The sequence below is a fragment of the Anthonomus grandis genome, chromosome 15, assembly GCF_022605725.1.
Source record: "Anthonomus grandis grandis chromosome 15, icAntGran1.3, whole genome shotgun sequence".
In the NCBI taxonomy this organism is placed as follows: Eukaryota; Metazoa; Arthropoda; class Insecta; order Coleoptera; family Curculionidae; genus Anthonomus; species Anthonomus grandis.
This window is the reverse complement of record NC_065560.1, coordinates 1,227,930-1,255,785: the sequence shown is the minus strand read 5'-3', so window position 1 is coordinate 1,255,785 and position 27,856 is coordinate 1,227,930. Positions and strand designations below refer to the sequence as shown.

The window sequence follows — 27,856 nt, the reverse complement described above, 5'->3', positions numbered from 1 at the left end:
AAATCAAGTGGTGCGATAATTTTGTCCAGGAGTTTAGTTTAAAATAGTCAGAACTATTGGAGTCTGATACAAGTATTGAAAAAAGCAATATTATTCGACCGAAATTGTGAAAACAAAGTGGACAGAGCACTATAATTTTATTATGAAAAATATTGAGGAAGACCGTGAAAATTTCTGATCAGCCATAGAAACATATTTGAGTAATATTAAAAAAATTTTCACACTTTTACTCCATTGCAAATCCTCAAAATTTATATAAAATATAGTAAAATGCCTGATAAATATCAGACGCGTAGGGCGGACTCGTCTGTTACATACAAATTTAGTTCGGGGTACATCCTTCAGCGGACGCGTCCGTCATTTACAAATATGCGATCTGGATAGCACGTAAGTTTAGCGCTTGCCTATGTTCCCGATGGTCGCTGGTTCATTTCTCGACCAAGTCATATTTATTTTTTTACTTTATTTTCGTTCTCCCGTTTAACTTAACCTCATTCTGCTTGTTTTGTTTACTTTTATTTTATTTACTTTTTAATGTGAACGTCAGCATTATTTTTTGCTTTAACTTAAATGTTTGTGGTGTTAAACGAATAGCTTTAACGGTAAGTCATATCTCAATATTCTAATTTGTGTCCACGCATTGTTGTTTTTTGTAGTAGGGTTGCTTTCTATTTTCTTTTAGATCTGATGATGCCTTAGGGCGAAACACGTGTAATCGTTTTTTTTTTAAATAAACATAATTTGAGACCATTTGACTTTGTGTCCCTCCAATCTTTTTTGAATTTAATTATATGGTGTTTACGCTTAATTTATACAGAAAATTGCCCATTTTTTAATGGTATATATTTATTTAGAAGATTTTTCTAACCAACTTTTTTGATTATTTAAAAGAAAATAGTGTTGTGATTAAATAAATATAAAACACTATTTGTGTATCTCTAATCGTTTTCCAGATAAACAATTCGTGTGTCATATATTGGGACAGGACAACCAAGACTTTTTTGTTTTAAGAGTTTTTGTGCCTACACATATAAATCCACCTTGTATAATTAACTAATAAAGCAAATTTTTTCCAATTGGTCCTTCACGGACTACCTTCTCGGTAAGATCTGTTTATACACACACACTCTTAAAGTGATTGTAACATTTTTCTTCTCATTTATTTATTTGCTGAACGCCAATTTATATTATCCATCCATTAAGCAATCCCACACATTAACAATCTATAACGTCGTCGAACAAAGCTGGTTAATTACTATTATTCCAGTTCTAATTAACGCGTACCTCTTTGTCAATCATCGATCGACAATAAGCTTAATTGGATTCCTATTTCCTTTTTTGGCACGGATCATTTAGCACAGTTGGTTTGTGTGTGGAATTTAGGAAACTAGATGTAAAGAAAGCAACAACATCAGTATCGGTATTCTTGTAAATAATGTTGACACACCTCGAGGTCTTTTTTGGTAGTTGGGACTATACAAACTGTCCTATGACATATGAATTCAATACCCATAGTAAAACCAATTGTATAAAGTGCGCTAATTAATTGCGATGCAAATCACGACGCTCAAACAAAAATGACATTGGACTTTACCCCAAAAAAAAAAGCGAAACGGGTGGATCGACTTTGGTTCATGCATTCGAATTAGGCGTCGTTACGTAACACTTTGCCCTAAATATTGATGACCACCGATATTTGAATATTCGTGATTTTGATATTGTTACCAACAAATCGTTTTTTTTTTGTGCAACTACTATTTAAAACTCAACGAGGCAAGTTTTACGGTCGTTTGGTGGGAAGGTGAATTCTACAGATTTCTCAGCTGATTCGGTTTGATGAATTAACTTCGCACTCTCGCCATTATTTTATTTATGTATTGGTTGTTGCTGGCCCCGAAGGTGGGTATTTGAGTGACATTTAAATAGACGAAGTTTAGATAAATGGTGCGCGTCCTTTTTAATGACGCTCTACAAACGCTGAAATAACAATTAAATTAACGTGGAAACCACCTTACGTTACGTTGCCGGGAAGGAATTGGTTGTTTGCGATCTAGTTTTGTGGTTAACGAGAGCACTTTAATGGAATTAATTTAGTATATTATGATATACGTTTATTCTAAATATACCTTGAGCATCACCTATAATTTTTTTAAAATGCATTTTTTTCTCAGGAAATTATTTTCTGCAAAAAAAACCGTTTTTTATTAAAACTACCCGTAGCCCCCCACCCGCCCCACATAATTTACCAGTAAAAAATTGTTTTCAAAAATCATTGTTTTCCAAAATAATACGCATGAATAATAGCTGGTTTCATTGTTAATATCTAATATAACACAGTTTATTTATTTAAATTTAATATAATTATAAATATGTATATTAATAAATATTTAATACAAAAACGGTGATTTTTTAAAGGAATTTCTTACAGGACAAATGTATGGGGTGGGTGGGGGGGGGGTAAGGGTTGTGTTGATGAAAAACAGTGTTTTTGCAGGAAATTTATATATAATATTTAATTTAATAACACTGTTTATTTAAATTTGATATAATTGTATATGTAAATATTTGGTATAAAAACAGCGTTATTAGAGTAGATAATATGGACGAAAAACAGTGATTTTCCAGAAGAATTTCATCAAATATTAGAGGTGAAGTAATCGAGTTTAAAAACCAGATATGTAAATCCCGTGTCAATTTTTTTAAATGTTGATATTTTAGGCTATTTGTAAACCGAATCGTATATAGTAAACGTATATTGTACAGTTTAATAAATATACCTTGACCATATGCGGTTGATAAATATACTAACAGTATTAATATAAAAACTGCATTTCTGAACCTAGATAATGAAAAGTTGTCTAGAATTAAAAAAAAAACTGAATATTTCTCAAAAGTTAATGACTTATCTTAAAAAAATTGAATTTCTATTTATTTGCGCTAAAAAATGGCACTACTACTACAATTTTCACAGCGATATTCCTTGCTTTCGAGAAATAAAATGTGAAAAAAGTATAGATACAAAATTTAAAGATTTTTTTATTACCTATAGTTTTCTTAAAAAGCATTTTTTCTCAGGTAATTATGTTCTGCAAAAAAACCGCTTTTGATTAATCTTACCCTTACCCCCCCACCCACCCCACACAACTTACCAGTAAAAAATTGTTTTCAAAAATCGTTGTTTTTCAAAATAATACTCATGGATAAAAACTGATTTTGTCGTTAATATATAATAACACAGTTTGTTTATTTAAATTTGATATAATTATATATAAGTATATTAATAAATATTTAATACAAAAACGGTGCTATTAGATTGGATATTATGGACGAAAAACAGTGATGTTTCAAAAGAATTTCTTACTGGTAAACGTTTGGGGTGGGTGGGGGGTGTAGGGGTCGTGTTTATGAAAAACAATGTTTTTGCAGAAAATATTGACAGAAAATTTGAAATAGACCTTTAAGTGCCTGGAAAAAGCTTAGTACCACTTAAAAGACTTTTATAGGCAGTCAAAGTGACTCAGACTCCTGGAATAATTCCTCAAATTACCTTCAAGTATTTGAAAGGGGCTTATAATTAATTAGGAGATTCTTACAGGCAGTCAAAGTGACTCAGACTCTTAAAATAGACCCTTAGATTACCTTTACGTGCCTGGAAGAAGTTTATGACTACCTAAAAGACTTTTATAGGCAGTCAAAGTAACTCAGACGCCTGGAATAATTCCTCAAATTACCTTAGTATTTGAAAGAAACTTATAAGTATTTGAGGCAGTCAAACTGACTCAGACTCACAAACAGAAGGCTTTGATGCACCAGTACAACGTATGAAGTGTCTTTGAAATGATTGGCATTAGAGTGACATTTTGAACTATAAGTGAAAATCAATTACAGGCACTTGATAGCAGTTTTCACTTATAAAAAGAGTAAGGCCCTGAAGATGAACTTAAGAGAGGGAACGTCATGTATGCTACGCATAGCTCTCATTGCCCAGAATTAAACATCACATAGTCTCAAGCACTTTAAGTGTAACCTTTAGCATAAACCTCGTTATACTTAGGCATAAGCTTATGAGTAATTAAGTGATTTTTATATTTTTTTTTATCAAGGTGACTTAGATTGCTTAAGAACTCTTTCGTATGGTCCTTCGAGCCGGACTAAACATATTATATTTTCGAATCGTAAACCTTTGAACCGAAATTGTACATACGTTTATAAATTTCCATTATTATTGATGCACTAGATGACTTGAGTTTGAATCAAATGAGTTCAACTGAGCTACTTTCAGGGTACGGCAAAAAGAAAAAACTTCTGAATTTTGTTTTCAAGCAATTATTTTCTGCAAAAAACCGTTTTTCATTAATACTGCCCTTAGCCCCCCACCCACCCCACACAACTTACCAGTAAAAAATTGTTTTCAAAAATCATTGTTTTCCAAAATAATACGCATGAATAATAGCTGGTTTCACTGTTAATATCTAATATAACACAGGTTGTTGATTTAAATTTAATATAATTATATACATGTATATTAATAAATATTTAATATAAAAACAGTGGAATTAGATTGGATATTATGGACAAAAACGGTGATTTTTCAAAAGAAATTCTTACTGGACAAATGTATGGGGTGGGTGGGGGGGTAAAGGTTGTGTTCATGAAAAACAATGTTTTTGCAGTAAATATATATTCAATATTTAATTTAATAACACTGTTTATTAAAATTTGATTGATTGAAACAGTAATTTTTCAGAAGAATTTCATCAAATATTTGAAGTGTAGTAATCGAGTTTAAAAACTAGATATGTAAATCCCGTGTCAATTTTTTTAAATGCCGAAATTTTCTGCTATTTGTAAACAGAATCCTTAAGAGATACAAGATCGGTTAAATTATGGCAAAGTTGCTAAATTTGATACGTATAATAAAATGCCGTTTTAAAATTAAAAAAAATTTCGGAACTAACATATCCAGAAAAAACCAAAATCTGGAAAAATCTTTTTTATTTTGTTACAACTAGACTTTGAATAAGACATGGCGTTTTCAGAATTAAAATACGACGTTTCGTTTTTGTAATATCAACAACGCGTTAAATTTCCTCCATATTTGCTTACATTCGTCAGCTTATTGATAGTTGTTGATGAAATTGCCAATTGCAAAAATATACGGCATGCATTGGTTTTTATTATTAATAAATCAATACTAGGTACTTAATAAAAAAAAAATAAATAAAAGCAGGTACGTATTAACAATTTTTTTTAATTATGGAAATTGTCAGTTTTTGCTATTAAGTCGGTTGAAAAATAAAAAAGTTTAATAGGTCATAGGTTTTATAAAAATGTAGTTCAATAGAATAAGTTAATAGAAATCCAGGGCCGTATATGAAAAAAAAAATTGATGATGATATCTCAAAAACAAAACGTTGTATTTTAATTCTGAAAACGTCATCTTGTAGAGCAGAAAAAGTGCTTTTAACAAAGTGTTTCCGATTTCGGTTTTTTTCCCGAATATCTTCAGAACTATTCGAAATTTTTTAAATTTTAAAACGGCATTTTATAAAGTACCAAATTTAGCAACTTTGCCACAATTTAACCGACCCGATTTTTTTTTAAATGATAAAAAATGTGATATGCCTTGCTTTTGAAGAATAAAATTGGGTTTTTTTTTCACGTTTTACTCGAAAACCTTAAGGTTATGTGAAAAAAGTGTAGATACAAAATTTATAGATTTTTTTATCAGCTATAATTTTCTTAAGAAGCATTTTTTTCTCAGACAATTATTTTCTGCAAGAAAACCGTTTTTGATTAATTCTACCCTTAGCCCCCCACCCACCCCACACAATTTACCAGTAATAAATTGTTTTTAAAAATCATTGTTTTCCAAAATAATACGCATGAATAATAGCTGGTTTTATTGTTAATATCTAATATAACACAATTTGTTTATTTAAATTTAATATATTTAAATATAAGTATATTGATAAATATTTAATACAAAAACAGTGGAATTAGATTGGATATTATGGACAAAAACGGTGATTTTTCAAAAGAAATTCTTACTGGACAAATGTATGGGGTGGGTGGGGGGGTAAAGGTTGTGTTCATGAAAAACAATGTTTTTGCTGTAAATATATATTCAATATTTAATTTAATAACACTGTTTATTAAAATTTGATTGATTGAAACAGTAATTTTTCAGAAGAATTTCATCAAATATTTGAAGTGTAGTAATCGAGTTTAAAAACTAGATATGTAAATCCCGTGTCAATTTTTTTAAATGCCGAAATTTTCTGCTATTTGTAAACAGAATCCTTAAGAGATACAAGATCGGTTAAATTATGGCAAAGTTGCTAAATTTGATACGTATAATAAAATGCCGTTTTAAAATTAAAAAAAATTTCGGAACTAACATATCCAGAAAAAACCAAAATCTGGAAAAATCTTTTTTATTTTGTTACAACTAGACTTTGAATAAGACATGGCGTTTTCAGAATTAAAATACGACGTTTCGTTTTTGTAATATCAACAACGCGTTAAATTTCCTCCATATTTGCTTACATTCGTCAGCTTATTGATAGTTGTTGATGAAATTGCCAATTGCAAAAATATACGGCATGCATTGGTTTTTATTATTAATAAATCAATACTAGGTACTTAATAAAAAAAAAATAAATAAAAGCAGGTACGTATTAACAATTTTTTTTAATTATGGAAATTGTCAGTTTTTGCTATTAAGTCGGTTGAAAAATAAAAAAGTTTAATAGGTCATAGGTTTTATAAAAATGTAGTTCAATAGAATAAGTTAATAGAAATCCAGGGCCGTATATGAAAAAAAAAATTGATGATGATATCTCAAAAACAAAACGTTGTATTTTAATTCTGAAAACGTCATCTTGTAGAGCAGAAAAAGTGCTTTTAACAAAGTGTTTCCGATTTCGGTTTTTTTCCCGAATATCTTCAGAACTATTCGAAATTTTTTAAATTTTAAAACGGCATTTTATAAAGTACCAAATTTAGCAACTTTGCCACAATTTAACCGACCCGATTTTTTTTTAAATGATAAAAAATGTGATATGCCTTGCTTTTGAAGAATAAAATTGGGTTTTTTTTTCACGTTTTACTCGAAAACCTTAAGGTTATGTGAAAAAAGTGTAGATACAAAATTTATAGATTTTTTTATCAGCTATAATTTTCTTAAGAAGCATTTTTTTCTCAGACAATTATTTTCTGCAAGAAAACCGTTTTTGATTAATTCTACCCTTAGCCCCCCACCCACCCCACACAATTTACCAGTAATAAATTGTTTTTAAAAATCATTGTTTTCCAAAATAATACGCATGAATAATAGCTGGTTTTATTGTTAATATCTAATATAACACAATTTGTTTATTTAAATTTAATATATTTAAATATAAGTATATTGATAAATATTTAATACAAAAACAGTGGAATTAGATTGGATATTATGGACAAAAACGGTGATTTTTCAAAAGAAATTCTTACTGGACAAATGTATGGGGTGGGTGGGGGGGTAAAGGTTGTGTTCATGAAAAACAATGTTTTTGCTGTAAATATATATTCAATATTTAATTTAATAACACTGTTTATTAAAATTTGATTGATTGAAACAGTAATTTTTCAGAAGAATTTCATCAAATATTTGAAGTGTAATAATCGAGTTTAAAAACTAGATATGTAAATCCCGTGTCAATTTTTTTAAATGCCGAAATTTTCTGCTATTTGTAAACAGAATCCTTAAGAGATACAAGATCGGTTAAATTATGGCAAAGTTGCTAAATTTGATACTTATAATAAAATGCCGTTTTAAAATTTAAAAAAATTTCGGAACTAACATATCCAGAAAAAACCAAAATCTGGAAAAATCTTTTTTATTTTGTTACAACTAGACTTTGAATAAGACATGGCGTTTTCAGAATTAAAATACGACGTTTCGTTTTTGTAATATCAACAACGCGTTAAATTTCCTCCATATTTGCTTACATTCGTCAGCTTATTGATAGTTGTTGATGAAATTGCCAATTGCAAAAATATACGGCATGCATTGGTTTTTATTATTAATAAATCAATACTAGGTACTTAATAAAAAAAAAATAAATAAAAGCAGGTACGTATTAACAATTTTTTTTAATTATGGAAATTGTCAGTTTTTGCTATTAAGTCGGTTGAAAAATAAAAAAGTTTAATAGGTCATAGGTTTCATAAAAATGTAGTTCAATAGAATAAGTTAATAGAAATCCAGGGCCGTATATGAAAAAAAAAATTGATGATGATATCTCAAAAACAAAACGTTGTATTTTAATTCTGAAAACGTCATCTTGTAGAGCAGAAAAAGTGCTTTTAACAAAGTGTTTCCGATTTCGGTTTTTTTCCCGAATATCTTCAGAACTATTCGAATTTTTTAAATTTTAAAACGGCATTTTGTTAAGTACCAAATTCAGCAACTTTGCCATAATTTAACCGACCCGATTTTTTTTTAAATGATAAAAAATGCGATATGCCTTACTTTTGAGGAATAAAATTGGGTTTTTTTTTTCACGTTTTACTCGAAAACCTTAAGGTTATGTGAAAAAAGTATAGATACAAAATTTATAGATTTTTTTATCAGCTATAATTTTCTTAAAAAGCATTTTTTTCTCAGACAATTATTTTCTGCAAGAAAACCGTTTTTGATTAATTCTACCCTTAGCCCCCCACCCACCCCACACAATTTACCAGTAATAAATTGTTTTCAAAAATCATTGTTTTCCAAAATAATACGCATGAATAATAGCTGGTTTCATTGTTAATATCTAATATAACACAATTTGTTTATTTAAATTTAATATATTTAAATATAAGTATATTGATAAATATTTAATACAAAAACAGTGCTATTAGATTGGATATTATGGACAAAAAACGGTGATTTTTCAAAAGAAATTCTTACTGGACAAATATTTGGGGTGGGTGGGGGGCTAAGGGTTGTGTTGATGAAAAACAATGTTTTTGCAGTAAATATTTATGCAATATTTAATTTAATAACACTGTTTATTTAAATTTGATATAATTTTATATATAAATATTTAGTATAAAAATAGCGTTATTAGATTGGATAATATGGATGAAAAACAGTGATTTTTCAGAAGAATTTCTTAAAATATTTGACGGGTATGTATAATCGTTGAATAAATATATATCTTACAATAATAATATATGATGTGTTGCTTGGGGAAGGTTTTGCGTGCGACATATTATTTCCTAAAGAAAAATTTACAAAACAAATAAAATTTACTCTTTGGCAACCTCTGGAACATTTCTGCTCAAGCTTCTGTTAAAAAAAAAAAAAACATAATTTACTAATCCGAACTCACCTCTGGGGCCGTAGGAGACATAGGAACACCTGGACGAGGTGCCCCGATCCACCTGGTCGAGTCGGTCTGACATTCGTCCTGAAATTAATAATAAATATTTCTATATACATATATGACAATAATTAATTAACATAAATTAAAACTAGTTAATGAACCGAGCCGACCGTCATTTGAACAGCATTAAACCTGTCATCGTTAACATCAACGAGCGTTATTGCTATTTGTGACCTTTGCTCGTTTCATTTATCGACAAGTAATTTCAATTTTATTATGGGATATACGTTTTTGGCCAATATTTTACGTGATGTCGTCGTTATGGTACTCAACGACCCAGTCGATCTTCAAATCACCGGCATTTTTTTATGATCCTAATTCTTATGCATAATTGAAGATATGTACAAATTTTCTAACATATTTGTCAAAATTAAAACTCTCTCTGTATATGTACGTAGATCATCTAACATTAATAACACATCTATTCAGCATTGAATTGAGGGTTGAGATCAACGTAAAACCAACGTTACCTTAATAATTGGAACACGGCTTCTTCTTATAAAATCGTCGAACTACTATTTTAAAAAAATAATAATAATAATTAGTGTTGGAAAATTTAAAAAACTGCTTAAAAAAATTGACACTTCAAGGGGCTCATATCTCTGAAACCAAGAAAGTTCGAGATTCGATAATATAGTTTTTAATATCATTCAGATGTTTAAAGCAAATTTCTTCCTACTATCCATACTTAATTTTATTAATATTTCAGTCATTGAAAGCCCTATTATACGTTTCAGGATTGGGTTAATTCTTAATGATGTAGCCCTTTTACTGTTCCTTTAAGTCCAAATTAAAACACTCAATACACAAAAATAGTCAACTAATTTATTACGCACGTCCACACTGACTTAAGACTACTAGAAACATTTATTTGTACTGTATTTATTTATGTCGATTTAAAAGTCCCGCCACTGGCCTCCTGGTGGCAAGAGCTGCGTCTTCAGCTTTCCACGCGTGTCCAGAGATGTCGCGATTGTTACAATTTATATGCTTAAGTTATTCTAAAGGATTTATTAATGATGCATAGCTGCGTGCCACGCATACTTTTTTTTTGTACAATTTCCTAAAGGCTTTAAAAAATTGTACAGAATAAAACTCTATGTGTGGCCAGAGACCTCGCATCACTAAGGATCTTTTTATTATGACAATTCTTATGTTTAAAATACGCTCCCATGCATAAGTAGTTCATTTTTGTAAGGAACTTGAACCAATACTTATTTTAAAAAAATTGTAAAAAAACTCTATGCGTATCCAATGCTAAGCAGCACTTAATATTTATTAATTAATATAACTCTTTAAATTAATTAATAAATTAAGATTAAATGAAGTTATTCTAAAAGACACTAGAGAGTGATTTTTTACTATTTTTCAAAATATGGTGAAGTTTGTCCAGGGGGTCTATTAACTAATGCAAAAGAGGGCATAGATTAGAGACGTTCTTTATTTCCAGGTCATTTTTTATGGTTAGAGATTTGAAAAATTGACACTAGTGAGCACTAAAGTGTTCTGAACAAGGTACACTAAATTATATTCAAAGGTTTTTGACTATTTTTCGAGATATGGAGAGATTTGTCCAGGGTGTCTATTAATTAATGTAATACAGGGCACAGATTAGAGACGCTCTCTATTTCCAGGGCATTTTTTATGGTTAGAGATTTGAAAAATAGACACTAGTGAGCACTAAAGTGTTCTGAACAAGGTACACTAAATTAAATTAAAAGATTTTTGACTATTTTTCAAGATATGGAGAGATTTGTCCAGGGGGTCTATTAATTAATGTAAAAAAGCGTCTAGATTAGAGACGCTCTCTATTTCCAGGGCATTTTTTATGGTTAGAGATTTGAAAAATAGACACTAGTGAGCACTAAAGTATTCTGAACAAGGTACACTAAATTATATTTAAAGGTTTTTGACTATTTTTCAAGATATGGAGAGATTTGTCCAGGGGGTCTATTAATTAATGTAATACAGGGCACAGATTAGAGACGCTCTCTATTTCCAGGTCATTTTTTATGGTTAGAGATTTGAAAAATAGACACTAGTGAGCACTAAAGTGTTCTGAACAAGGTACACTAAATTATATTCAAAGGTTTTTAACTATTTTTTAAAATATGGTGAAATATGTCCAGGGGGTCTATTAATTAATGTAAAAAAGCGTCTAGATTAGAGACGCTCTCTATTTCCAGGTCATTTTTTATGGTTAGAGATTTGAAAAATAGACACTAGTGAGCACTAAAAAGTTCTGAACAAGGTACACTAAATTATATTCAAAGATTTTTGACTATTTTTCAAAAAGGGGTTTATATATTAATTATTCATCGATGTGTAGGCTCTGGCCATGTATAAATTGTTTTTGTATAAATTTTCTAATAGATTTGCACAATACTTTTGCAATTTCATTTGCAAAATTAAAAAATTTTACAAAAAAACCCTGTGTTTGACTAGAGTAACTTAAAGTAGGTATTCCAATTTAATTAAAAAAATGTAATGATTGGAGGAATTGCGTATTGGTGCAATAAGTACCTGGGCCACGCCCAAGGTTTTTTTAGTACAATTTTTTAAAAAGCCCAAAGTCCCTATTTGTATTTGGTATTATTTCTCATCTATATTTATAAGAAAAAATTGTTCGAGTAACTATGCATTTTTTAATTATCACAATTCTTTTAATTAAATTAGAACACAACTGTTTCTACATGAATGATAAATAAAATCTTTAGACACTGCGCCCCTTTTTATTTTAAGCCATTTACAAATTGCTATCTACCGAAGCTTACTTTTACACAGTTCTCTCCATCACAATTTGTTTATTTCAGGCATTTGAAGGAATTTTTTGTACCTTCACGTCGAGGAGTTTCATATAGTCTTTCAGGCATTTACAGTCTTTCCAAGTCATTTTTTTATATGTTCCAAGCTTTCGACTATTTTTCCTCATATCTTTCAGTCAATTGAAGCATTTTTAATATTATTTCACGCATTTTAAGCCCTATTATATGCTTTAGTTCTCAATAATGTAGCCCTTTTACAGTTCCTTTAGGTCTAAATTAAAACACTCAGTACACAATAATAGTCGTCAACTGATTTATTACACACGTCCACACTGAACACAATGACTTAAAGCTACTAGAAACATTTATTTACACTGTATTTATTTATCTCGATTTAAAAGTCCCGCCACTGGCCTCCTAGCGGCGAGAGCTGTTTCTTCACGTGTTTTTCTACGTGCGTCCAGAGATGTCGCGCGAGATGTGTCTGTACCTTCCAGGTTTGTAAGCTAGTTTTCTTCTGATTTATGTGTGATTATTGGATTGGTTACTCTAACAAGTTATAATTTTTGAATCTTTTTTATGTGTATCCGGATCACGATTATACGCCCAAGTATCATGTATATTTAATAGCGGTGCAAAGGTTCGTATCAAATCCGTGTTTTAACCTGAACGAACCAATAAATCTAAGCCATAAGAGGTCCGATATACCGGATTTAGAAAACGGTGGCGCCATATCGCGATTACCCACTGCGGCAGTACCCACGTGTTCCCAACCAAATTGGTGTTTTTATGATGAGCAACGATAAAATGGTCGGTGTATATAGTGACAAAGGGGGTCGCCTTATATATGTAAATCAGGCACAGATAAATTGCACGCATCTTCTTACGGCAATACATCATATAACAACGAGACTTTGATTATATCGTTGTCGTTGTCTTTTCTCTTGCTTTCTATATATGCCGCGTTATACGATGTTGATGTTGACATTTTCCTATGGAATGTGTTTTATGACGCCCGATCTTCACTTTATTATGTTAATCATATTCCAGTGTTAGTGTTTGACCCATAATAAATTAAAAACTCGAGTCATCATTAAGATCGAGACCGAAGAGTTTAGCTTGCGTGACCCATGATGATTTCTTAAATATCCGTGATTGTTTTTTTTTTCTTTTTTATATTATTAACCTCTAACAATATCGTGTGAAACGTTTGACATTAAAGAGCCCATTTCTTGTACAGAAGAACCAGGATGCGGATCCATATAATTATTAGTGGGTCTAGAAAAGTTTATGATTTAAGGTCAGAAATGAGGGGCGAAATTTGGTGTTTTCTGATCAGTGTATTAACCAGATAAAAAGTCAATAAAATACATTTCAAAATAGTCCAGGAGTGTTAGTGAATGGACATGACGATAGAATTGAAAAAATGCTTTATTGTCAATATAAATATAGAAACTGTAGACAAAGCCAAGACAGGATAATATATGTAAAGCTCAAAAATAATTAAAACGATTTCTAAATAACACACGGATTTTATTACAATGAAATCAGATTAAGACAGAAGAGAATAAAAATATTAATATAAACGCAAACGACTAAATTAAGCTAAAATAGGGTTCTGTATCCGACAAATGCACCTTTTCAGGCCAAAACCACAGAAGTAAAGAGCTATTTACATCTGTGCCAAAACCCAAGTGTCCCTCATTTGGGTTTAAGTTGCCCTAGATCCATTTGTGTAACCCGATACCCAAAGAAATAGTCATTTATTTATGGGTTCCTAATGGTTTTAAAGTTTTGCCTGGTTCTTGTCGTCAAGTGGTGATAACATATAATTTACAGACATTAAAATAACTTACAATAAAACTAAGAATACTTAAACGCTAATTATTAAAAAATTCCTTTAAACTATAGTATGGCGAGAAATTCATTGTCTTTATACGTAGGCTTTCTTCAGTCTTAAGCTTTCTTCTTTGTACATGCAAAAAATCCATTGAAATGATTTATTACAACCTCAATATAAGTCCTAATAACAACTGAAGATGAAGAAGATCTAGGACAAGGGATGAAACTAAGCAAATAGAATGGACCATCATTGAAGAGATGATTTAGGAAGAATTCTCACTAAGGTATTTTCAAAAAAGTCGTAGAGCTTGCCTACTATACAGGGATAGATTAATTATTTTTAAATTCATTTTCAGGATTTATACTTTCCATAACTGAAAACTGCTCTTAAATGCCTGTAATTGATTTTCACTTACAGTTGAGAATGTCAGTCTAATGTCAATTTTTTCAAACAGACTTTATAAACTCGTTTCAAATACTTGAAGGTAATTTGAGGATCTATTCCAGGACTCTGAGTCACTTTGACTGCCTGTAAGAATCTCCTAATTACTCAAAAACTCGTTTCAAATACTTGAAGGTAATTTGAGGGTCTATTCCAGAACTCTGAGTCACTTTGACTGCTTGTAAGGGTTTATTTCAAATTTCTGTCAATATTTTCTGCAAAAACATTGTTTTTCATAAACACAACCCCTACACCCCCCACCCACCCCAAACGTCTGACCAGTAAGAAATTCTTTTGAAAAATCACTGTTTTTCGCCCATAATATCCAATCTAATAGCACAGTTTTTGTATTAAATATTTATTAATTAACATATATATAATTATATCAAATTTAAATAAACAAACTGTGTTATTATATTAGATATTAACGACAAAACCAGCTGTTGTTCATGCGTATTTTTTTGGAAAACAACGATTTTTGAAAACAATTTTTTACTGGTAAGTTGTGTGGGGTGGGTGGGGGGGTTAAGGGTAGTATTAATGAAAAACGGTTTTTTTGCAGAAAATAATTGCTTAAAACCAAAATTCAGAGGTTTTTCTTTTGCTGTACCCTGAAAGTAGCTCAGTTGACCTCATTTGATTCAAACTCAAGTCACCTAGTGCATCAATAATTATGGAAATATATAAATGTATGTACAATTCCGGTTCAAAGATCCACGGTTCGAAAATATATGTTTAATCCAGCTCGAAGGACCATACGAAAGTTCGAGTTCTTAAGCAATCTAAGTCACCTTGATTGCCTATAAAAATCATTTAATTACTCATAAGCTCATGCCTAAGCATAACGAGGTTTATGCTAACGGTTACAACTAGAGTATTTGAAACTATATGATGATTTTAGGTTTTATGTTTTTTTTTTATCATGGTGATTGTTATTTTTTACATTTTATTTATTGGTATGACTATTTTTTTCTGATTTTTATTTTAGAATTAGGGTTTTATCTTATTTTTATGTTTAATGTTAAGGATATTTTGTTTAATTTTTTAGGTTTTATTTTTACAATCTTTTATTTATTTAAGTTTAGGTCTAAGGTTTATGTACTATTTATACAATGCAGCTTTATCGTATAACATTTATTTTTATTTTGATCTGTATCCACGTTAGCGAGGCCTCCTTTTCGATTTGACATTTGTACATTGATTTTTTTAGTTATTAATTATTAATCAAACATCTTTGTATATTTTTATTTATTTTTTTGCATGTAGCACTCTTTGCTAAATAAAGAAAGATTATTATTATTATTATTATCTTTGACTCGAGGTAATGAGGATTATGCGTAGGATACATGACGATTTATCTCTCAAGTTCATTTTCGGGGCCTTACTCTTTTTATAAGTGAAAACTGCTATCAAGTGCCTGTAATTGATTTTCACTTATAGTTGAAAATGTCAGTCTATAATGCCAATGCTTTCAAAGAGACTTCCTACCTTGTACTGGTGCATCAAAGCCTTCTGTTTGTGAGTCTGAGTCAGTTTGACTGCCTCTTTACTCATAAGTTACTTCCAAACACTTGAAGGTAATTTGAGGGTCTATTTCAGGACTCTGAGTCACTTTGACTGCCTATAAAAGTCTTTTAAGCAGTCATAAGCTTCTTCCAGGCATTTAAAGGTAATCTAAGGGGCTATTTTGAGAGTCTGAGTCACTTTGACTGTAAGATTCTCCTAATTACTCATAAACTCCTTTCAAATAGTTGAAGGTAATTTGAGGAATTATTCCAGGAGTCTGAGTCAATATGACTGCCTGTAAGAATCTCTTTATTATTCATAATCTCGTTTTAAATACTTGAAGGTAATCTGGGGGTCTATTCCAGAATTCTGAGTCACTTCAACTGCCTGTAATAATCTCTTAATTACTATAAACTCGTTTTAAATACTTGAAGGTAATTTGAGGGTCTATTCCAGTACTCTGAGTCACTTTGACTGCCTGTAAGAATCTCCTAATTAATTATAGGCCCCTTTCAAATACTTGAAGGTAATTTGAGGAATTATTCCAGGAGTTTGAGTAACTTTGACTGCCTATAAAAGTTTTTTAAGTGGTCCTAAGCTTCTTCCAGGCTCTTGAAGGTACTCTAAGGGTCTATTTTAAATTTTTTGTCAATATTTTCTGCAAAAACATTGTTTTTTATAAACACAACCCTTACACCCCCCACCCACCCCAAACGTTTCACCAGTAAGAAATTCTTTTGAAAAATCACTGTTTTTCGCTCATAATATCCAATCTAATAGCACAGTTTTTGTATTAAATATTTATTAATTAACATATATATAATTATATCAAATTTAAATAAACAAACTGTGTTATTATATTAGATATTAACGACGAAACCAGCTTTTATCCATGAGTATTATTTTGAAAAACAACGATTTTTGAAAACAATTTTTTACTGGTAAGTTGTGTGGGGTGGGTGGGGGGCTAAGGGTAGTATTAATGAAAAACGGTTTTTTTGCAGAAAATAATTGCTTGAAATCTGGGGGTCTATTCCAGGAGTCTGAGTCACTTTGACTACCTGTAAGAATCTTCTAATTACTATAAACTCGTTTCAAATACTTGAAGGAAATTTGAGGGTATATTCATTAGAGTCACTGGAGGAGTTTTATAAGGTCACTGGATTTAATTATCCCACTTCTGATGTAAAACGTAAAATAATTATAACACGAAGTACAAACTAAATACGGACTTTATTACTTATTAATGCAAACAAAATAAAATAAAATAAAATAAGGTAATGGTTAATAATTGACAGGACGAGTACAACCATACGCGTTGCAGGTCAAAACCCAAGTAACTCCTCTTCGTTCTCGTCCTCCTAGGCCCATTAGCGTAACCGATACCCATAAATAAAACCCTCTTATTTACAAAAAAATGCGATTTATGAGCTCTCGATGGTGTTACATTTTGTAAGCACCTGGGAATGGTTCGTCTTGTCAAGAGGTTTGAGTATTGGTGTTGATAACAAATATTTTGCAGAATTGTCAGTAAATGACGCTAAATCATTAAACAATAATAATTGTTTATACGACAAATGGCCTCCGTAGTCATGGTCAACTCTGCGAATTAGTATTGTTAGCCATTTAACCAATTTTCTATCTCTCATAGTTTCCAAGATGCCCATACATGTACACCCAATTTGTGCCACACTGTATATATGAGCAAGATTTCTTGGACTAAAAAAAGAGTTATACACACATTACATATCGTAACCACTCCACGTACAGACATCTACACACTCACGAAGAAAACTCCTTCGATCAACAACTAACAAACAAATAGACCCTACCTACCTATTAAGAAAGATTCAAACAAACATCAGTCGGATTTAAAGAAATAAAGCGTAACAAAAAGGTCGTAAACCAACCCGCGAAATTAAGCAGCAGCCGACTTTATTCTAATGGGCACCAAATACGCAAAGTCGTCGCATACCAAATAGAGGAGGAGAGCAAATTATGCCGTTTTTGGTCGGGTTCCGTTTCGGTTCCCATCGTTATTTTTATGGCACGTTTAAACTATCGGGAAAGTTTTACGTTCATTACATTCATCATTTTTTTTTCTTATTGCATCACCTACACATTTCATAGTACCCTGTATGTGTATCAATCCAAGTATTGACAATGACACCTTTTGCAAAATATTCCTGATGACTGCCACAGAACACAAATATATAGAGAAGTGGTGGTCTGAAATAGGTGTCCAATTAAATTGTCCAGAGAATATGTGTACAAATTTTCAAAATTATATCTGACTAATTTTTTGAGTTATGGACATTTTGTCGAATTTTTAGGAAAAAAAAACAATTTTTTTCAAAAATATTTTTTTTTTCAGAATTTTGTTGGAATTTTGAAAAACGCTGAAATAGGTGTCCAATCAAATTGTCCAGAGAATATGTGCACAAATTTTCAAAATTATATCTGATTAATTTTTTCAGTTATGGACATTTTGTTGAATTTTTAGGAAAAAAAACAATTTTTTTCAAAAATATTTTTTTGAGCAAAATTTTGTACGAATTTTGAAAAACGCTTAAATAGGTGTCCAATCAAATTATCCAGAGAATATGTGCAGAAATTTTCAAAATTGTATCTGACTAATTTTTTGAGTTATGGACATTTTGTCGAATTTTTAGGAAAAAAAAAACAATTTTTCTCAAAATTATTTTTTTTTTAAATCTTGTTGAAATTTTGAAAAACGCTGAAATAGGTGTCCAACCAAATTGTCCAGAGAATATGTGCAAAAATTTTCAAAATTGTATCTAGTCAATTTTTTGAGTTATGGACAATTTGTCGAATTTTTAGGAAAAAAAAACAATTTTTTTCAAAAATATTTTTTTTTTCCAGAATCTTGTCAACATTTTGAAAAACGCTAAAATAGGTGTCCAATAAAATGATCCAGAGAATATGTGCAGAAATTTTCAAAATTGTATCTGACTAATTTTTTGAGTTATGGACATTTTGTAAAATTTTTAGGAAAAAAAAACAATTTTTTTCAAAAATATTTTTTTGAGCAAAATTTTGTACGAATTTTGAGAAACGCTTAAATAGGTGTCCAATCAAATTATCCAGAGAATATGTGCAGAAATTTTCAAAATTGTATCTGACTAATTTTTTGAGTTATGGACATTTTGTCGAATTTTTAGGAAAAAAAAAACAATTTTTTTCAAAAATATTTTTTTGAGCAAAATTTTGTACGAATTTTGAAAAACGCTTAAATAGGTGTCCAATCAAATTATCCAGAGAATATGTGCAGAAATTTTCAAAATTGTATCTGACTAATTTTTTGAGTTATGGACATTTTGTCGAATTTTTAGGAAAAAAAAAACAATTTTTCTCAAAATTATTTTTTTTTTAAATCTTGTTGAAATTTTGAAAAACGCTGAAATAGGTGTCCAACCAAATTGTCCAGAGAATATGTGCAAAAATTTTCAAAATTGTATCTAGTCAATTTTTTGAGTTATGGACATTTTGTCGAATTTTTAGGAAAAAAAAACAATTTTTTTCAAAAATATTTTTTTTTCCAGAATCTTGTCAACATTTTGAAAAACGCTAAAATAGGTGTCCAATAAAATGATCCAGAGAATATGTGCACAAATTTTCAAAATTATATCTGACTAATTTTTTGAGTTATGGACATTTTGTTGAATTTTTAGGAAAAAAAACAATTTTTTTCAAAAATATTTTTTTTAGCAAAATCTTGTACGAATTTTGAAAAACGCTGAAATAGGTGTCCAATCAAATTATCCAGAGAATATGTGCAGAAATTTTCAAAATTGTATCTGACTAATTTTTTGAGTTATGGACATTTTGTCGAATTTTTAGGAAAAAAAAAATTTTTTTTTCAAAAATATTTTTTTTAACAAAATTTTGTACGAATTTTGAAAAACGCTGAAATAGGTGTCCAATCAAATTATCCAGAGAATATGTGCACGAATTTTCAAAATTATATCTGATTAATTTTTTGAGTTATGGACATTTTGTCGAATTTTTAGGAAAAAAAAACAATTTTTTTCAAAAATATTTTTTTTTTCAAAATCTTGTTGGAATTTTGAAAAACGCTGAAATAGGTGTCTAATCAAATTATCCAGAGAATATGTGCATAAATTTTCAAAATTATATCTGACTAATTTTTTGAGTTATGGACATTTTGTCGAATTTTTAGGAAAAAAAAACAATTTTTTTCAAAAATATTTTTTTTTTCAAAATCTTGTTGGAATTTTGAAAAACGCTGAAATAGGTGTCTAATCAAATTATCCAGAGAATATGTGCATAAATTTTCAAAATTATATCTGACTAATTTTTTGAGTTATGGACATTTTGTCGAATTTTTAGGAAAAAAAAACAATTTTTTTCAAAAATATTTTTTTTTTCAAAATCTTGTTGGAATTTTGAAAAACGCTGAAATAGGTGTCTAATCAAATTATCCAGAGAATATGTGCATAAATTTTCAAAATTATATCTGACTAATTTTTTGAGTTATGGACATTTTGTCGAATTTTTAGGAAAAAAAAAACAATTTTTCTCAAAATTATTTTTTTTTTAAATCTTGTTGAAATTTTGAAAAACGCTGAAATAGGTGTCCAACCAAATTGTCCAGAGAATATGTGCAAAAATTTTCAAAATTGTATCTAGTCAATTTTTTGAGTTATGGACATTTTGTCGAATTTTTAGGAAAAAAAAACAATTTTTTTCAAAAATATTTTTTTTTCCAGAATCTTGTCAACATTTTGAAAAACGCTAAAATAGGTGTCCAATAAAATGATCCAGAGAATATGTGCACAAATTTTCAAAATTATATCTGACTAATTTTTTGAGTTATGGACATTTTGTTGAATTTTTAGGAAAAAAAACAATTTTTTTCAAAAATATTTTTTTTAGCAAAATCTTGTACGAATTTTGAAAAACGCTGAAATAGGTGTCCAATCAAATTATCCAGAGAATATGTGCAGAAATTTTCAAAATTGTATCTGACTAATTTTTTGAGTTATGGACATTTTGTCGAATTTTTAGGAAAAAAAAAATTTTTTTTTCAAAAATATTTTTTTTAACAAAATTTTGTACGAATTTTGAAAAACGCTGAAATAGGTGTCCAATCAAATTATCCAGAGAATATGTGCACGAATTTTCAAAATTATATCTGATTAATTTTTTGAGTTATGGACATTTTGTCGAATTTTTAGGAAAAAAAAACAATTTTTTTCAAAAATATTTTTTTTTTCAAAATCTTGTTGGAATTTTGAAAAACGCTGAAATAGGTGTCTAATCAAATTATCCAGAGAATATGTGCATAAATTTTCAAAATTATATCTGACTAATTTTTTGAGTTATGGACATTTTGTCGAATTTTTAGGAAAAAAAAACAATTTTTTTCAAAAATATTTTTTTTTTCAAAATCTTGTTGGAATTTTGAAAAACGCTGAAATAGGTGTCTAATCAAATTATCCAGAGAATATGTGCATAAATTTTCAAAATTATATCTGACTAATTTTTTGAGTTATGGACATTTTGTCGAATTTTTAGGAAAAAAAAACAATTTTTTTCAAAAATATTTTTTTTTTCAAAATCTTGTTGGAATTTTGAAAAACGCTGAAATAGGTGTCTAATCAAATTATCCAGAGAATATGTGCATAAATTTTCAAAATTATATCTGACTAATTTTTTGAGTTATGGACATTTTGTCGAATTTTTAGGAAAAAAAACACTTTTTTTCAAAAATATTTTTTTTAGCAAAATCTTGTACGAATTTTGAAAAACGCTAAAATAGGTGTCCAATCAAATTATCCAGAGAATATGTGCACGAATTTTCAAAATTATATCTGATTAATTTTTTGAGTTATGGACATTTTGTCGAATTTTTAGGAAAAAAAAACAATTTTTTTTAAAAATATTTTTTTGAGCAAAATTTTGTACGAATTTTGAAAAACGCTTAAATAGGTGTCCAATCAAATTATCCAGAGAATATGTGCAGAAATTTTCAAAATTATATCTGACTAATTTTTTGAGTTATGGACATTTTGTCGAATTTTTAGGAAAAAAAAATATTTTTTTTTTCAAAATCTTGTTAAAATTTTGAAAAACGCTGAAATAGGTGTCTAATCAAATTGTCCAGAGAATATGTGCACAAATTTTCAAAATTATATCTGATAAATTTTTTGAGTTATGGACATTTTGTCGAAAAAAAACAAAGAACGACCCTCTTATGGAAATATCTGAAGGTACGGTTAATCTAGTAGATCCTAATTAAAGGAACGAAATTGAGAAAATAAATTTCTACTATTTAATACATTGATTAAACATCTATAACTCAGTGGCTACGCAATAAAAGATAACTAATAACCAGAGCCGGTCGTCAGAAGGCGAAATTACACATTTAAATTGTGATAGCCATAAAATTATATGGAATTAACTTTTTACATACTATAAGAAGTGTTTGGACGTTTATGGTTATGCATATAAATTTTACGGCGAGTGGGCTACGCCTTACTAGTCGCAAAAATCCCAATTTACTTTCGATTATAATTTTACCGTTAGATCGATCGGTTAGGTTTCAGATATATGAGCGGAAAAAATCGGATTTGAACAACACATAAGTTTGTCGTGTTTATCTTCATTTGCATGCAAGTGAATGGGACACGATTGTGCATTTTAAGTGCCGTCAAGAGGCCTCTTCGTTCGGCATTACTTTCATTTTAGAAAATTATGACTTTATGTAGACACAAACCGAATAATTAAGTTATGTAAGAATGGTTTGGTCAAAGGTAGATGTCTATGATCGCTACGTCATTAGAGGATAAGACACACTGAGACCAATAAAACAGTGCAAATTTTAATTTTCTTACAATACCAGCACAGAAATTAACTTATTTAGCGGCACTAAATTGCGAATCCATTGACAGAAGAAAGTAAACACGAACAATGGCGGACCGTGACATTATTAAGCCCCGGTGTCCCATAAATTTGAAAGAAAACGCGTCTTAACTCGGCGATTTGCATACAAATAACGTAAGTAAGGGTAAAAATACTTAAATATCGATAATATTTTGTCCTTTTTATTAGGAACTTTTGACCAAATAATTGACTTAATATTTTAAATAACTGGCCGGCTGGATTTGGCGAGACCGTGGAATTTTCAGTGCAAGACAACCAAGGCATTTTATAGAGGACGATATTTATCACATCAACGTTTATTATTTTAAATAGAATATTCTTGTTTGTATCTGTCTACAGGTTTGCCAAAGTATCTTGGCCCGTGCGGTCTGGGTCCGCAATACCGCGACTGAGAAAGAAGTCCTGTTCAGAGCGTCTTTTCTAATCGATGGATATGACGAAAATCTGCCAAAGGACAATACAATTTAATAGTACTTCTTTCAACCCCCTTACTAGACGATCCCTAAACAGAAAAAACAAAATTTCAAATATCTTTTTAAACGTAAAATTTCCCGCTCTTTTCGAATGCGCTACTAAAAATAAAGATTCCCATTTAAAAAATTACTCTGACCTTGAATTGGTCAGAGTAATTGCAAGGTCGAAATGACCTTCACAGATACATGTCCTCCCCCTGCTGTCCTGAACACCTTTAATCTCAAACATTTTTCTGTATCTCGCTTACTTTCGGAGCAAATTGGGTGCATTTATTAAAATGTATTAATTGAAATATATAAATATACTCACTGTGAACCAATTGAATTTACTCAACTGCCTTGAAAAAATTAAAGTATTCGTCCAGGCAGTTAAGAGTAAAGGAACAAGAGAGAGAATCTTTTTACGATCGGATTTGCCTAAGAGACCTGGAAATTTAACATATTTGACATTAAACACTATCTTCTTCTTCTCATTTAACACTCACACCATGCTATTGTTATGTTAATAGCCTGATTCTTCTTTTTTTTTTTCATTTTATTTTTAATCAACTTTTTTTTCTTAATTATCCAGGTTCTTGATCTCCAACTACGCAGAAAATAAAACTGTCAACTCTTGAAGTAATCCTACGCTGTGAGGTGATTGAATTCATTCAACTGCCCGGAAGAAATTAAATTATTCTTTCAGGAAATTGAGTCAGTCCGTTCAGTATAAAATTATTGAATTCACTTACCTGCCTGGAAGTTTTCAACAAAAGCATTTTCCGAAGACTGTAAAGTCAAATATTGGTTCCCCAGAATGAAACAGGACGTGCTATATACGCTACATTTTATCAATGCGCTTATAATAGTGAATAGGTTTCAGTAATAATGGATACTATGCACATTTTATGACCTTATACAAAAGGGAATTCATACTTTAATAGTGGCAGTAGATAGCTATAAGGAAGAAAAATTGATGGCATAACTGTGTGCGCATCATCATCCAACTCTTTTTTCCTCTTCCAATGGGTTTAAATTAATAATAAAAAATATAATAGGATGAGTACGAAATAAAACACGCAGATTGTTTTATCTTCTACTGAAAACGGTTCTAAAGGAACTAACTATTTTAAGACAAGAAAGCCAAAAAAATATCTATGTAAGCGGAAATGCCTGTGTATAAGCCTGATGATGAGATCATCGATTTGATTTTGGTTCTTTGCAAGCTCAGCAAAGCTGAGCTTGAGGTGAGGGGAACACGGGAATAGGTCGCGCGTTTTGGCACCGTTGCATCAGTCTTCGCGGGCACCGTATAACTGTAGCGTCAAGTTATTTTGTATAAGTTTAATAATATATTATTGTCCTTTGTTTTGAAGATTTATTGTTTTATTTAGGGTTAAAGTAACCCTAGTGTTTACATCTATTAAATTTCTAAAATAACCTTTTAAATTTCTGTAAGGTGCATTGCAATTTTCATCGCTGTTTAATGTTTCAAAATCTAATTTAGTTGGAAGTGGAGTATCTACAGCTTTACACTCAGCCATATTAACCCTTTATAGGGCAGAACTCTGGGGGTTACTTAATACAGACAATTTTGAAAAATATCTTCTAAGTATGTTCCTTTTAAGAAATTTTAAGTGTGAAAAGAAAGTTTTTTTGATTTCATTTTGAGTTATGGGGTGGTACATATTTGTACCAGAGAGCCATTCCGTAAACTTACTAACCAATATGTTTAGTGGTACATATGTGTACCACATAATATATTATAAGAAATTATTTATAATAAATGAAACATATTGCATTTGCTTGTATCTGATTTATTTAACCAAACTTAAAATAGCATTTATTATTTATTTAAATTTAAAACAGTAAATAAAAAAGTTAATTCTTTAAGTACATAAAATCCAATAATAATACCAATAAATACAATTAATAATACCAATAAATACATATTATTTGGTATATCATCAGACTTTTTTTCATATCAGGTTAGAAAGAAAGAAAGAAAGAAAACGTGCTATATTACGTAAGACAACAAAATCTTGTGTACAAGCATCCTAAAAACTAAAAAATTCCAAATTCACTTTAAATTTCAAACAAACATAACTTCTAAAACACTTTATCATAAAATTTACACACATTACCAAAATTAATCATAACAAAACAGATTGAAAAAAAAAAGCATCTTTTTGATAAATTTCATTAAAAAATAAGTAAAGCTGTCAATAAAACAGAATTTAGAAGAAGTAAATTACATTATTTAACAGGAAACAAAAACTAAAACACTAAAATGATGTCAGAGCACAGGTTAAAAGGTATCATTAAAAAAATCGTCAAGGCTATAATATGCCCTGGATAATAAAAGTGATTTTAATTCCTTTTTGAATCTCTTAACTTCTAAAATTTGTCTGATACATAGAGGAACATGGTTGTAAATTTTTTTGCTGAGGTATATAAGTGAGTTCCTCGTGATGGAGGATGTAGGGATTGGTAAGGGAAAATCGTTAACCTGGCGAGTCATATGACCAGTGTTATATTCTAATAACACATAAAATCAATCTCCATCCATATTATAACAAATAAACCCTTATCATTAGGTAGTTATCATAAAACAATATTATTTGATGACTAATGATAAGGAAGGACACATTCCAGGCAAAGAGCAACTTCGCATTTTTTGCAGATAATGTTTGATCTTTGTTGTAATTTTTTTGTGCTACAATGAGCACACCTGCGTCTTGTACCTTTTATAGGTAAGTGAGTTCCAATATTATTAAGTCGTACAGCATTGAAAACAGTGTAGAATGTAGAACATCCGAATGATTTATTTTTCTTGCACGTCCAAATTGTGAAATTGGCCCGGCCTTTAGTCGTCCACGGAATGAACCTATTAGCACTGTCGCTAATTTTGATCGGAATTGCAAATGAGTCATGGGCTTATCCTTGCTGTTCGATTGCTTGACAGTTGTTTGATAGATTATATAGCTATTTACAATACATGAGTCTAAAAGGTAGTAGAAAATTCTCATCCACTATCTACTTTTCCATGAAATACTATAAGCTGAAAGCAGTTGGTCGAAATGATCAACTCCACCCATATAGCGATTATAGTCAGCAATTCCTTCAGGAGAAAGAGCCAGACATTTGACATTGGCTCGTTTTTCCTGTTTTTTGCGTTCGCAGAACCTCAATTTCTTTGAGGGGATTATGCATAGTACTTATAATACAAACAGACTTCTTACCCCTGTCTTTCCACTTAGATATTCCCAAATTCCCTTGTAAGAGCCCATCTATTTCTCCAATACTCATATTTTTATCATCTTTTAGCATAGTCTTTGGAAACAATTTTCTAGTTTGTCGAATGGTGGAACATGAAAAGAATTTTTTTTCCAAAAGCTTTCTTGCCAGCGGTATTGATGAAAAAAAGTTGTCAAAGTAAAGACAATATCCGAGCCCTTCAAAAAACTGAAAATTTTAATACTACTCTTTCTCCTAAACCCATAGCTGTCCTTCATATAAATACATCCCTAAACAGTAACCTGAAATAATCAAAATAAAGTCATCATAATTTTCTTAGATATTTTATGTCTTACCTGTAACACCACATGCTATCACCCACATTTTGAATCCCCGTTTTATGGGCTTCATTGGCATATATTGCCTCAAACTGCTTCGTCCTTTAAATTTCATCATTGATTCATCGACGGAGAGGAATCTTGATGGACAAAAAATAAGCTTAAAACGTTTTGTGACGTACTCTAAAAATGGCTTTACTTTATAGAGCTTATCGTAATCTTCTTCTCCCTTTTTTGGCAAGTATTATTATTTAGGTGCAAGAAGCGCGTAATTTTGAGAAACCTTTTGACAGTCAATACATTTTTTATTCGCGTCACTTCAAAATTCTGGTCGCAGCTCCAAAATAGCCTCATACTGGGCAAAGAATGAAATCCTATAATTACCAATGTAAGTATACCAATGTACGCCTTTAGCTCGTCCAAAGTTAAATCTAATACTTTATTGCACTGAATCGCAGATAAATTTGATTGCTCGACAATGTATTGCAAAAATATATTACTAAGTACTGATAAGAATATATTACATTATTATACTTATATTGCTTTGGTGTTTGTAATTGGCGCGCTCATGTGGTTGGGCCCGCCTCTTCATCCGAAACATCTGATGAGCTTGTTTCATCCCTTTCCTCTTGATTTATATTTCTAGGAGAAGCTTCTTTCGGATTTTCGGCAAATTTGGTTGCTTCTTCTTCTTCGTTCGCGCTTTATTCTTCTCCAATCTCACCTTCATCTACGTAAGTACTTAGAAAAGATTGATCAGAGAGAGTTGGACTTGAAAATTTAAATAAATTGTTTGATCCAATCTTATTTTATTTTGATATCTTTTAATTCTTATACCTGAAAGTAATGGAACTTCTTTTAAATCTGTCATTTTGAACTTAGCATTTAAATATGATTGTACAAATTCAAATATCATCGACGTAAAAGACAA

General features: G+C 30.1%; 1 protein-coding gene across 3 annotated transcripts in view; it reads right to left on the bottom strand.

Moving 5' to 3' along the window:
* The window catches only part of LOC126745065 (Krueppel-like factor 7), a 193,977-nt gene that overhangs the window by 102,506 nt on the left and 63,615 nt on the right, over positions 1–27,856 (bottom strand). For all 3 annotated transcript variants that reach the window (XR_007663420.1, XM_050452754.1, XM_050452756.1), the window contains exon 3: positions 9,363–9,440. Coding sequence is in view for 2 of the 3 variants with exons in the window: in XM_050452754.1 (XP_050308711.1) it covers positions 9,363–9,440 (78 nt within the window). In the remaining variant the exon portion in view is untranslated. The remainder of the gene's footprint in view (positions 1–9,362; positions 9,441–27,856) is intronic.